The sequence below is a fragment of the Macaca thibetana genome, chromosome 6 (genome assembly GCF_024542745.1).
Source record: "Macaca thibetana thibetana isolate TM-01 chromosome 6, ASM2454274v1, whole genome shotgun sequence".
Lineage (NCBI taxonomy): Eukaryota > Metazoa > Chordata > Mammalia > Primates > Cercopithecidae > Macaca > Macaca thibetana.
In genome coordinates this window covers 10,819,769-10,833,772 of record NC_065583.1, presented here as the reverse complement: position 1 = coordinate 10,833,772, position 14,004 = coordinate 10,819,769, and the positions used below count along the sequence as shown (strand labels likewise).

The 14,004-nt window shown below is 35.7% G+C and overlaps 1 protein-coding gene across 1 annotated transcript in view; it reads left to right on the top strand.

The window, feature by feature from the left end:
• The window catches only part of RANBP17 (RAN binding protein 17), a 431,565-nt gene that overhangs the window by 52,682 nt on the left and 364,879 nt on the right, over nt 1-14,004 (top strand). The window contains exons 7-12 of the mRNA XM_050794341.1: nt 811-976; nt 3,916-3,989; nt 5,962-6,081; nt 8,184-8,330; nt 8,911-9,083; nt 13,780-13,973. Coding sequence (XP_050650298.1) covers nt 811-976; nt 3,916-3,989; nt 5,962-6,081; nt 8,184-8,330; nt 8,911-9,083; nt 13,780-13,973 — 874 coding nt within the window. The remainder of the gene's footprint in view (nt 1-810; nt 977-3,915; nt 3,990-5,961; nt 6,082-8,183; nt 8,331-8,910; nt 9,084-13,779; nt 13,974-14,004) is intronic.

Here is a 14,004-nt window from a genome sequence, read left to right as displayed (position 1 = left end):
TTTATTCATAGTTTAGCCAAGATCATTGACTTTAACAACTTCTTTGGGAAATAGTATTTCCCCATTTGCTACTTAGTGCCCTATTGAATATTAGTGATAGCATGATTCATAATGATTCTGTCTTCTCTTGTGTGATATAGGGACTCCATCATGCTGTTCAAGCCTGATAATTGGTATAATATAGCATTTCTGCAAGTATGCTCCAATAAGCACTAGTTTCCAATTACTTCAATTCTTTGGTATAGTAACATGACAACTGCCACACTATGTCAGACCCAAGGATCTTCTATTATCTTAAAATTTTCCTTTTAGCATAGAAAATTTTAACATACACAAAAGTAGATAGAATAACCAGTTAAGCTATCAGCCAGTTAAACAGTAGCAACTCATGGCCAATCTTGTTTGCCCTCTATTTCTACCTACCCACTTCTTTATTTTTCAAGCAGAATCCCAAATTTCATATAATTTCCTCTATAAATATTTCACAATATATCTCTAAAAGGTATAATTGTTTTCGGTTTGTATGAGAATGGGCATTATTTTGGAAATAGGATTGTTCTCCAGAAGCTTTGTGAGTTTCCTCCAACATTCAGAGTTCTGATTGCCTTTATTAGCTGAATGTGATTGTTTTATGCATGAAGTTAACCCAGTTTTTCTTGAAGAAAGTAACATTACTTCCTCATATATGGAACAGTATAACTTTGTAAACTCTTTTACTAGTTTTCATTTGACATTGAAAAATTATTTTAATTCATGAAGTGTAAATTTATTGATATATTTCACAGTGTTTTGATTTTATACTTTTTTCAGGTGTTGGCCAAACCTTTAAATCTTCAGGATCAATGTCAGCAAAATCTGGTAATGCAGGTCTTGAAACTGGTCCTTAACTGCCTTAACTTTGACTTCATTGGCAGTTCAGCAGATGAATCTGCAGATGATCTTTGCACAGTGCAGATTCCAACAACTTGGAGAACAAGTAAGAAAAAAGTTTGGTGTGAAGGGTCATCAACATAAAGGCACAGTATTAAGCAATATAGTTTCCCTGTGTATGGTTATCTTTTTGCTAGGAATTAAAAAAAGAGCTCAAATGAATTTGTAACCTGAAGTAGCTGCTGATGGCTAATATTGAAATGTTTTCTCTAATTTGTATTATAGTAACCTCCATATTTTGATTTTGGAAAAAAGAAAAACAAGGACCGCACTAGAGCTAAATGGACAGGATTCCACTCTGTTTATGATCATTTTCAGGTGTCGGCCAAACCTTTAAACCTTCAGGATCAATGTTAGCAAAATCTGGTAATGAAGATCTTGAAACTGGTCCTTAACTGCCTTTACTTTGACTTCATTGGCAGTTCAATAGATGATTCTGCAAATGATCTTTGCACAGTGCAGATTTCAACAACTTGGAGATCAAGTAAGAAAAAAGTTTAATATGAAGAGTCGTCATGAGAAAGAAAAAAGTTTAGTATGAAGAGTTGTCAAGAGATGTCAACATTTTTTTCAATGTTATAAAGAGAATGAATTAGATTAAGTGACCTAGAAGAGCAGAGTTGCAACTTGCTTATAGAAAGGGATACCAAGAAAAAGGAAGCTAATTTGTTCTCCCACGTTCCAGAAAAATGGTGGCACCTAAGGTACCTCTGAACTCAGAATTGGGAAACAGGGCTGACGGGGTTTGATAAAAAGTCTATACTCAGAACAGTTAAATTCTCCAGGATCTTCTCTACCACCTGTGCAGCTAGGTGACTGCCTTTTCCTCCCTTTTCTCTACCTGTTCTACTTTACTTTCCAAGACCAGAGTTTTTTTTTTCTCAAGAAATAAAATGGGAGAGGCCTCATAATCATGGATATCAGATATAATAGAGGAACAGTATTAATTTTGTGAAAAACTTCTAATATGGAGATCAGAGACTACAACAACAAAAGGGGACTTTGTTTTCTGTATCTTGACTATGATGATGGAAACATGAACCAATACATGTAATAAAAATTTCACCGACTAAACACACAGATCTACACACACACAAGTAGATGTAAAACTGGGAAATCTGAATAAGATTGTGGATTGTATCAATGTGAGTTTCTTGGTTGAGATATTATACTGTAGCTTTGCAAGAAATTACCATTGTAGGAAAATGGGTAGGAGTTCACGGTGTCTTTCTGTATTATTTTTTGCAACTGCATATGAATCTACAGTTATCTCAAAAAGTTTAATTTTAAAATGGAGGGTAGTTAGTAGCAACAGAGACAAGGTGAAAAGTAGAAATAAACTTCAGAAAGATATAATGAATATGCCCAGAGAGATGATAAGATAATGCATCCCTGAAACAAGGACAGGATATTGTTCAGAGAATGTTCCAAATTTACAGGACAGTTGCCAAAATAAAACATCCAGTAGAAAAGTTGTAAGACAAAGTTAACACAATCTAGAATGTAGAACAAAAAAGCAAGGAGATGTTTGATAGGAAAAACATAAGAAAACTAGAAGATGAAATTAAGGAGGTGTGGTGGTTAGGAGTTCCAGAAAGAGAGGATGGAGAAAGAAGGAAATTTGCCAACAGACAGTAACCCAAAATGTTCTCAGCGCCGAAGCGTGTGCATTTTTTGAACGGAAAGATCCCACCAAGTTCCCAGCATAATGAATGAAAAAAGATATTCACTAAGTTTTATAATCATGACATTTTAGAATAGTAAGGATAAAGAAAAAATTCTAAAACTTACCAGAAAGAAAAAAGTAAGTCTAATTCTCCTCCTACAAAGGATTGGGGTCAAGAAGGTATTAGACTTCTCAACAGCAGCACTGAAAGCTAGAAGACAGCAGAGTAGTATCTTCAGGCTTCTGAGGGAAAATTGTTTCCAAACTAGACCAAACTTATCAAATCTAAGATAGAATAAAGACATTTTCAGATATTCAAGTCCTTCCAAAATTTATCCCTTATGTACTTGCTCTCAGGAAGCTACTTGATGTACAAACAAAGAAAGTGGAAGATAATGGAATTGAGGAAATGGGCACTTGAACACAAGATGACAGTGAAAGACATAAAAAGGCTACAGTTGTACAATAAAGTTAAGGAACAACCAGTTCACGTTGAAGGCTCTGGGAGGTAGGGGTGGGTGAATGCAAATGATGGGTTATTTGATGCTATTGATGTTGTGGAACATGTCATGAAGAACATTGTGCCAATCCGTCAGAGCATTTGGAGAGAATTAGTGACAGATACACAACTAAGCACAGAAAAGATGCCATGATTAAGTCCAGTGAGTATTAGAAATGTGATGTAATTACAGCTCAGCCGTTAATATTATTTACATAGTCATAATACATGTAAACACATAGAATTGATTTAATCACAAATTGTGATGATAGTGGATGGGTTTTTGAGAGGATTGATTGTGGAGAGAGTGGTAGGGATGTGGCATTAGTGATTAGACAGCTAAAGCGTTACAGTTGATATCTAAAGTAAAACAATCAAATGAAGAAATATCTAAAGTAAAACAATCAAATGAAGAAATAATATAGGCTATTGTGAATGTAACTATAGCAAAAGAGTTGAAAAGCAGTTGGAATGGAATAGGGTACAGTTTTTTTTTTATTATAAGCTTTTTAGTACTGTTTACTTTTTGATACTGTTTGAATTCTCAATGTTTATATTACTTTATTACAAATGAAAATAGAAGATTCTTCCAGTTCAAACTGTAGTGCTACATAGAAATGAGGAAGAGCCTCACTAGTTAATTTCTCTCTGTATTATTTCAGCTTTCAAAGGAAAATAGCTAGGAATTAAAAATAGGCCTAACTGGAAGGAATGGCCACATGCAGAGGGCTTGGATTTCTCAGTTTGTGTGATATTGTCTTACTTTGTTAAGATCTCTGAATTGAAAGTAATGGTGTTAGAAAATATTTTTTTTCCCCAGTTTTCCTGGAACCAGAAACACTGGATCTTTTCTTCAATTTGTATCATTCACTTCCACCACTACTGTCTCAGTTAGTAAGTAAAAGTCATTCATTACTTCATTAAAAAATACCTGTGATTTTTATCTAATTTAAATAAGGAGTGGTATATATTTACTTCAAAAATTCTGTCTATATATTCAATTGAGTTTACATTTCACAATAAGTTCTTACATTTTCTGGGATGTATACTGCTTAAACTATTTGTCATATTTTTGTTGTGTCAACATTACATAAATTTATTTCATGGGTGAGCCTAGAACCAGTAACTGTTAATTTAGCTCTTGCCCAGCACCAGGACAACCTCCCAATCTCTAAATATATATTTTTTTCCTACTCGGTTCCCACAGGGCCTAAGTCCAGCAGCTGACCACCACACAAGAACTTTCCCTTCTACTACTCTTTAACTCTTCCTCAACCTTGCCTGGTCCATGTCTTAGGTTTGACAGAAGGCTGCACCCTTCAGATCTCTGAATAAGAAAGGAAGGGAATCTACTCACTTGAATTGTGTGCATCAAGCCAGTTATTTATTTGTTTTTTGAATCAGTGTAAATTCTATTGCATGCTTAAAAAGTTCTTGATACTCCATAGTTACATAGAACTTTGAGACTCTGAGCTCCATCTTTGCGGAGCCTAAAGCAAATATGTCAAGTTTATTAAAAAATTGTAAGTTTAATGTTTAAACTTGCAGAAGTAAAGCTGGGGAGTTCTTATATTGCCATTTTCTGAAAAAACATATTCCAGATTTAAAGTATATATCAGTGATATATATGTTTAGGTGTCTTGTTGCCTAAAAGGGAGGAAAGCATTCACAGAAATGTCCTTTAAAAAAAAAACATGTCTTCTCTTGAATCTAGAGTTTAAGGTAGTGCTTTTTAAAGTGGGTTTCTTAGGGTACCTCATGTTTCCAGTTGGGGCCACAGCCTTCTGTCTTTCAGTTACAACAGTCTTGCTTTTAGTTGTTTAAAAACCATGGTTTCATGTAATTATGTTTTGGGATAAAACAAAAAAGGTACCAGTGCTTAAAAAATAAAGTAGAAAACATCTGCTTTGAGAGATAGTAATGAACATTTATTGGACATGTCCTATTTATTGTGTGATACTCATCTCACTTAATCCTCAAAGTGGCCCTGAAAGATAAATAATAAAATCCCCACTATGTAGACCCAGAAAAACAGAAAACAGACCCAGATTGACTAAGTGACTTCCCCCAGGGCAACAAAGAAGGTATTGGCATTGAGATTCAAACACAGGTCTTTTTTGCCCCCAAGCCCCAGGTGTTTTTAATAACACCAGTGGTTCCCGTGCTTATACTTCTGAGTTTTCTAAGGAGTTTTTTGTTTTTGTTTTTAATTTGGGTTTTAAGTTCTAATGGTAGGGGCTGTGGCAAACTGGAGCACATCTAAAAATGGCATCATTTGATTTTTGTCTCCTTTCTTACCATAAAGTACCTACCTTTTCCAGCACCATTTTCAGACTGTTTTTTAAGATGCTAATGGATGGTGTAAAATATTCCTTGACCAACTAAATTTGGAATATGCTGGATTAAATTACAGGTTCCCCCACCCCCTCCCACTGGATACCACAGTACATAATGTGCACTGTTTTCCAAACATGCCTGTACCACAAAACCATGTTTTGTTTTTGGTAGAAAACCTGATTCATTAGAAAATGGAACTGGGCATCATAAGCAATTGAGAGCCTATTAAATGTATAGCATGTCCAGGCCTTGAACTGGCAGATTTTGTTAATGAAAGAACATTGGAGGGAAACACATACAAATAGGAATTTTAATGATGGGGTAGAAGGATTGTGGGTGGTGGAAGTGGTTGATGATATTTAGCTTTTATTATTTTTATGTTCTATAATGCTTTTTATATTGCATTATAATGCATTATATTCTATAATGCATTAAGATTAAATTCATTTTAAATGTAAAGACTAGTATTCCTTACATGTGGCCACAGTTACTTTGAAAATTGAAATGAAATTTTTTTGGTATTTTTTAGGCACTTTCATGTTTAGTTCAGTTTGCTTCGACGAGAAGGTCCTTATTTAACAGTCCTGAACGTGCCAAGTACCTTGGTAATTTAATTAAGGGAGTAAAAAGGATACTTGAAAACCCTCAGGTATTTATGAAGTAATTTAATACTTAGCGTATACAGATACAGTTTTTCAGCTAAAGGCACATAATAAACTCATCATGAATTTATTATGATTCTGGAAGAAAATATTTAGTATCATATTTATCTTCCTTAGAGCTCTTTTTTTTTTTTTTTTTTGAGATGAAGTCTTGCTCTGTTGCCCAGGCTGGAATGCAGTGGCGTGATCTTGGCTCACTGCAACCTCTGCCTTCTGGATTCGAGTGATTCTCCTGCCTCAGCCTCTCGAGTAGCTGGGATTACAGGCGTGCACCACCACCCCTGCTAATTGTTGTATTTTTATTAGAGACAGAGTTTCAACATGTTGGCCAGGCTGGTCTCGAACTCCTGACCTCTAGTGATCCACCTGCCTTGGCCTCCCAAAGTGCTGGGATTACAGGCATGAGCCACCATGCTCAGCTCTTAGATCTCATTTGTAGTAGAGATGGGTAGTTTTTAAAAATGGTTGTTTCCATGGCTGACTTCTGTGTTTCTCTTATTTTTTTCTCTTAGGCAAATATGACTAGAGATTATATATCTTACAATGCTTCTGTCTTTTACTATTCTATTACATTTCTTTGTTTGCACTTCTTAAACTACTGAAGTGATTAATTCAGTATGTCCACCTTCTGAACTATAAGACATAATATAAATGTGAATGTTAATATTGGAGCAAGTGGCCTTAAATTATGAAATAATGTTTTCTTGCCCTCTTGTGGACAAGTAAGAGTTTGTAGATTTTATAATCTTTTCTGCATTAACTTTAGAGCTTCATTGCCAATATTCATTTCAGAGAATTGCAAAGCTGCTATTGAATGATTTTGGATGCTTAGATAAAATATTTTGTTTTACTTTTTATTTTGTTTTTGGTTTAAAATATCTGTAAAATACAGATTTTTAAAGATTAAATGATTTAAGGAGGTTTATCTAATTCTCTTGGTTATTAATTTTGGGGGGTGATATGTAATATCTTTGTTCAATAAGAATGTTCTACAAAAAGCAGTTGTTTTTGCATATCTCAGAAGTACTTTATGGGTTATGCATTTATTTTATCTTTTCAATGTTAGGATAGTTGTGAAATTTTCTGTCTAGCCGATAAAGAGGATTTTACCAATATACTTTAAAGTTTTTAATTTAACTCACTATCATCAACAGATAGGTGGAAGATAATATGCTAATACCTGATAATTTATCTTAAATGATTTTCCAACATCCTTATGTTGATGTTTCATGGCTGTAAAAGTTGGTATGAATATTAGGTTGTTTTAGAATCACAGACATGTTTTAAAGATCCATGATTACAAAATTTTTTTGGTTATTTGTCCTTAATAATTAGATTCTATTTTCTGTATATTTCATGGAGCTCGTATGAATGAAATTGCTTAGAGACTTTCAGTTTTACAAAGATATGAATTCTGTTTCATGCCAGCTGCAGTGCATACTAAAACTCTTTTCAAGTAGCTTACAGACAACTGGGCAGGACCTTTTTTGTTCTTTTTTTTAAATCTATCCTCCTCAACTTTAGTTATTTGTTCAGTGTTGTTCCTAACATTGCAGTAATTTGTTTGAATGACTAGAGACGTGGAGAGACACAGAGTTGCTTGAGGGTACAGTGCCTGTAGATACTCAATAAATATTAGTTTAATTCAGAAAATTTCTGTTATTTGTGTGCTAGTATACACCATTTAAGTCTGGTGAGTATTGTTCTTTCCTAGAGTTTACTTTTAATCGTGAATATTTTCCAGGTCCTTTGTTGACTTCTGTTTAAACCACAGTACACACACACACATACACACATACACGCTTTTGTGTACTATAATAGCTTCTCAAAAATTATAATTTAGTCATTGTGATGCAGATCTTCTTCCAAGACCTCTACTTTGGATTCTTTATTATTAATCATTGATGACAAAACTAAACCTAGCAGAAATTCCTCTGTTTTTTTACATTATTAACTATCCAGTTGACACAGAGTATTTTAAGTAAGTACCCATGAGAATTGGGAGACTTAAGATGCTTTGGGGTTTTACTGATTTTATTGTCAGTAGGTTGGCTTGTTTTTAAGGCTTTCTTTTTGTCTCATAATTTAGGGTTTGTCTGATCCAGGTAATTATCATGAATTTTGTCGATTTTTGGCTCGCTTAAAGACAAATTATCAGCTGGGAGAATTAGTTATGGTGAAGGAATATCCTGAAGTTATTAGATTGATTGCTAATTTTACCATTACTAGCCTACAGGTAGGTAAAAATATGTAATTATATTAAACTGTAGCCAGTTTTAAAAAACTTCCTGGTAAGGGTTGGTGGGGGTATTTTAAAAGCATCTATGAATTTGATTACTTTGCTGGAAATGTTAATTGCAGAGTTTTAGGTAAAAAAGTTCATTGCAATGTATATAATAAAAATTGAGAAGCTACTTAAATATCTAATAATTGAAGAATGGCTTGAGAAACTATAATAAAATCTATGTGAAGAAATAAAATTTTTGCAGATTATACTATAGAAAAGTTTTTTTTATAAGTTTAAGGGAGAGGTTATGAAATCATATTTTTCACATGATATCAACTCTGAAAAATATTCATGGAATGATTAGAGGGAAGTAGAGTCATATTTTAATGTTACTCCGGGTGGTAAAATAATAGAGTTGTTGGTTTCTTTATACTGTTTTGCATTTACAAATTTGCTATATTAAGTGTTCATTAGTTATATGATAAGAATAAAAGTTAATTTAAAAATGTATGTTTAGTAACTTTGTTCTGTAATTCTTGTTGTAGGAAGATGTAATATTTTAAATAACTTCTGCTTTATTTCTTTGTAGCATTGGGAAGTTGCTCCTAACAGTGTTCATTATTTATTAACTCTGTGGCAAAGGATGGTAGCATCTGTTCCTTTTGTGAAATCAACTGAACCCCATCTATTAGACACTTATGCACCAGAAATCACGAAGGCCTTTATCACTTCTCGGTTGGAATCTGTTGCCATAGTTGTGAGGTATTCAAAAACTAAATGTTTTTGTTGTATTTCCTTTAGATACTTGGAATTTTTTAAGATAAAGGTATAAATTTAAAATTCACCCTTTTTAGTGTACAGTTGTATGATTTCTGACAAGTGCACACAGTTGTATAACTACCATCACAATCAAGATATAGAATAGTTCCATCAACCCAGAAAGTTATTTTGGCTCCCTTTTCAGTCAGCCCCTCTCCTCACCCTCATCTCTGGCAGTTACTGATCTGTTTTGTGTCCCTGTGATTTTTTTTTTTTTTTTTACCTTTTCCAGAATGTTTTATAAATGAAATTATACAGTATGCAGCTTTTTAGTCTGATTTTTTTCCACTTAGCATAATGCATTTGAGATTCCTGTGTGTTGTGTTAGTGCATTCCTTTCATTGCTGAGCAGTATTCCATTTTGTGGATATATCAGTTTGTTTACCAATTCACCTGTTGCTGGACATTTGAGTTGTTTATGTTTTTGGCAGTTGTAAATAAAACTGTGTAAATACTCCTGCACAGATTTTGTACGAACATAAGTTTTTGTTTCTCCTGGGTAAATACCTAGGTGTGGGATTCCTGGGATGCATGTTAAGCATGTATTTTACTTCATAAGAAGCTGCCAAACTATTTTCCAAAGTGGCTGTACTATTTTGCATTCCTGCTCGCAATGTATGAAAGACTCAGTTGTTCTGTGTTCTCACTAGCAGTTGATATTGTTAGTTTGAAAAAATTGTACTTATTCTGATGGATGTGTAGTGGTACCTTATTGTGGTTTTCCCTTAATGACTAATAATATTGAGCATATTTTCATGCACTTATTTACCATCTGTATGTATTCATTGGTAATGTGCTAGTCAAACCCTTTTCCCATTTTTTAATTAGGTTGTATATTTTCTTATATTAAGATTTGAGCACTCCGTATATTTTCTTCACAAGTCTTTCTGTTATGTGTTTGCAAATATTTTCTCTGTTGTTTACCTTTTCATTTTCTTTTTTTTATTATTATTACACTTTTAAGTTCTAGGGTACATGTGCACAATGTCTTGCCATACTGTCTTCCACAATGGTTGAAGTAATTTACACTCCCACCAGCAGTGTAAAAGTGATCCTATTTCTCCACATCCTCTTCAGCATCTGTTGTTTCTGACTTTTTAATGATCACCATTCTAACTGGCATGAGATGTTATCTCATTGTGGTTTTGATTTGCATTTCTCTGATGACCAGTGATGATGATCATTTTTTCTTATGTCTGTTGGCTGCATAAATGTCTTCTTTTGAGAAGTGTCTGTTCATATCCTTTGCCCACTTTTTGATGGGGTTGTTTGTTTTTTTCTTGTAAATTTGTTTGGGTTCTTTGTAGATTCTGGATATTAGCCCTTTGTCAGATGGGTAGATTGCAAAGATTTTCTCCCATTCTGTAGGTTGCCCGTTCACTCTGATGATAGTTTATTTTGCTGTGCCGAAGCACTTTAGTTTAATTAGATTCCATTTGTCTATTTTGGCTTTTGTTGCCATTACTTTTGGTATTTTAATCATGAAGTCTTTGCCCATGCCTATGTCCTGAGTGGTATTGCCTAGGTTTTCTTCTAGGGTTTTTATTGTTTTAGGTCTTACATTTAAGTCTTTAATGCATCTTGAGTTAATTTTTGTATAAGGTGTAAGGAGGGATCCAGTTTTAGCTTTCTATGTATGACTAGCCAGTTTTCCCAGCACCATTTATTAAATAGGGAATCCTTTCCTCATTGCTTGTTTTTGTCAGGTTTGTCAAAGATCAGGTGGTTGTAGATGTGTAGTGTTATTTCTGAGGCCTCTGTTCTGTTCCATTGGTCTATATCTCTGTTTTGGTACCAGTACCATGCTGTTTTGGTTACTGTAGCCTTGTAGTATAGTTTGAAGTCAGGTAGCATGATGCCTCCAGCTTTGTTCTTTTTGCTTAGGATTGTCTTGGCTATGCGGGCTCTTTTTTGGTTCCATATGAACTTTAAAGTAGTTTTTTCCAATTTTGTGAAGAAAGTCAGTGGTAGCTTGATGGGGATAGCATTGAATCTATAAATTACCTTGGGTGTTATGGCCATTTTCACAATATTGATTCTTCCTATTCATGAGCATGGAATGTTTTATCAAGGTTCATAGCTTCCTTGCATTGGTTTAGAACATGCTCCTTTAGCTCGGGAAGTTGGTTATTACTGACCTTCTGAAACCTACTTCTGTCAACATGTCAAACTCAGTCTCCGTCCACTTTTGTTCCCTTGCTTGTGAGGAGCTGCAATCCTTTGGAGGAGAAGAAGCACTCTGTTTTTTGGAATTTTCAGCTTTTCTGCTCTGGTTTCGCCCCATCTTTGTGGTTTTATCTACCTTTGGTCTTTGATGTTGGTGACCTACAGATGGGGTTTCTGTATGGATGTCCTTTTTGTTGATGTTGATGCTATTCCTCTCTGTTTGTTAGTTTTCCTTCTAACAGACCCCTCAGCTGCAGGTCTGTTGGAGTTTGCTGGAGTTCCACTCCAGACCCTGTTTGCCTGGGCATCACCAGTGGAGGCTGCAGAACAGCAAATATTGCTGCCTGATCCTTCCTCTGGAAGCTTTGTCCTAGAGGGTCACCTGCCTGTTTGAGGTGTCTGTCGGCCCCTACTGGGAGGTGTTTCCCAGTCAGGCTACACGGGAGTCAGGGACCTGCTTAAGGAGGCAGTGGGTTCGTTCTCAAAGCTCGAACGCTGTGCTGAGAGAACCACTGCTCTCTTCAGAGCTGTCAGACAGAGACGTTAAAGTCTGCAGAAGCTATCTGCTGCCTTTTGTTCTGCGATGCCCTGCCCCAGAGGTGAAATCTATAGAGGCAGTAAGCCTTGCTGAGTTGCAATGGGCTTCGCCCAGTCTATGCTTTGTTTACACTTGTGAGCCACTCAAGCCTCAGCAATGGCGAATGCCCCTCCCCCCATCAAGCTGCAGTGTCACAATTCGATCTCAGACTGTCGCACTAGCAGTGAGCAAGGCTCCGTGCACGTGGGACCCGCCTAGCCAGGCATGGGAGGATATCCCCTGGTCTGCGGATTGCTAAGACAGTGAGAAAAGCACAGCATTTGGTCAGAAGTGTACTGTTTCTGCAGATACAGTCTGTCACAGCTTCCCTTTGCTAGGAAAGGGAAATCCCCCTACCCCTTGCGCTTCCTGGGTGAGGTGACGCCCTGCCCTGCTTCAGCTCGCCCTCCGTGGGCTGCACCCACTGTCCAGATGAACCAGGTACCTCAGTTGGAAATGCAGAAATCCCCCATCTTCTGCATCAGTCTCGCTGGGAGCTGCAGACCGGAGCTGTTCCTCTTCGGCCATCTTGGAAGCCCTCTCCCTTTTCGTTTTCTTAACAGAGTCTTTAGAAGAGCAGAATTTTTAAGTTTTGACGAAGTCCAGTGCTTTATTTTTTCTTTTAAGTGTTATGTTTTAGTTGTTATACCTATGGAAACTAACCCAGTGTCACAGAGATTTTCTTTTATTTTCTCTTAGAATTTACATTTTAGTCTGTGATCTCTTTCAGGCTAATTTTTGTGTATTAGCTGATATAAGGCTAGTTCTTTCTTTTCTTTTTTTTTTGGCAGATAGCTGACCAGTTATTTCAACATCGTTTGTGTAGCAAACTATCCTTTCTTCATTGAATTGTTTTTATGCTTTTGTCAGAAAGTAATATACCACATACATGTAGTTCTATTTCTGGACTCTGTCTTCATTAATCTATGTGTCTGTTTTTTCACCAGTACCCTGTCTTGATTAGATTTATAATAAGCTTTGAAACCAGATAGTATGAGTTCTGTAAGTGGCTTTTCTCTTTCAAAATTGTTTTCGCAGTTCTCCTTTCTTTGCTTTTTTGTATATATGTTTGAATCAGTTTCTCAGTTTCTACAAAGAAGTTCTTCTGGGATTTTGACTGGGATTGCATTGAAACTATAGATTAACTTGGGGAAAGAATTGACATCTCAACAATATTGAGTCGCTTAGTCTCTGAGCGTGTCTGTCTTTTATTTAGCTCTTCTCTGATTTCTTTCATCAAACGTTTTATGGTTTGTAGCCTAAAGATCTTGCATACGTTTAGGTAGATTTAATTGATAGTTTATGTTTCCTATTGCCTACCGTTTTTTAAATTTCAATTTCTGGTTGTTCACTGCCAATATATACTAATACCCATCATTTTGTACGTTGACCTTGCATGCTATGACCTTAGTAAACTTACTTATTAGTTTGAATAGCATTTTTGTGTTTCTAAAAATATTTTCTATTTACATAATCATGCCATCTTGAGATATAGACAGTTTTATTTTTTACCTACTAATACATTTCATTTTTTATTTCTTTTTGGTTTTTTTTAGAGACAGAGTCTCGCTCTGTCACCCCAGCTGGAGTGCAGTGGCGTGATCTTAGCTTACTGCAACCTCCGCCTCCCAAGTTCAAGCAGTTCTCATGCCTCAGCCTGCTGCGTAGCTGGGATTACAGGTGTGTGCCACCATGCCCAGCTAATTTTTGTATTTTTAGAATCGGGATTTCACTATGTTGGCCTGGCTGTTCTCAAACTCCTGGCCCCAGGTGATCCTCCTGCCTCTGTCTTTTATTCCTTTATTATAGAATTTTTATTTAACATAAAGTTTACTTGTGGTGAATAAAAGTCCTTCACATTCTAATGCTGTCTGCAAACTTATTCTGTGTTTGCAGAGATCACTTAGATGATCCACTGGATGATACTGCCACTGTGTTTCAGCAGTTGGAGCAGTTGTGCACTGTCAGCAGATGTGAATATGAAAAGACATGTGCTCTTCTTGTGCAGTTATTCGACCAAAATGCACAGAATTACCAAAACCTTCTGCATCCATCTTCTGGTGTAACTGTGGACATCACCATTCAGGAAGGTCAGTAAACTTAATATGATTACTGAGTATT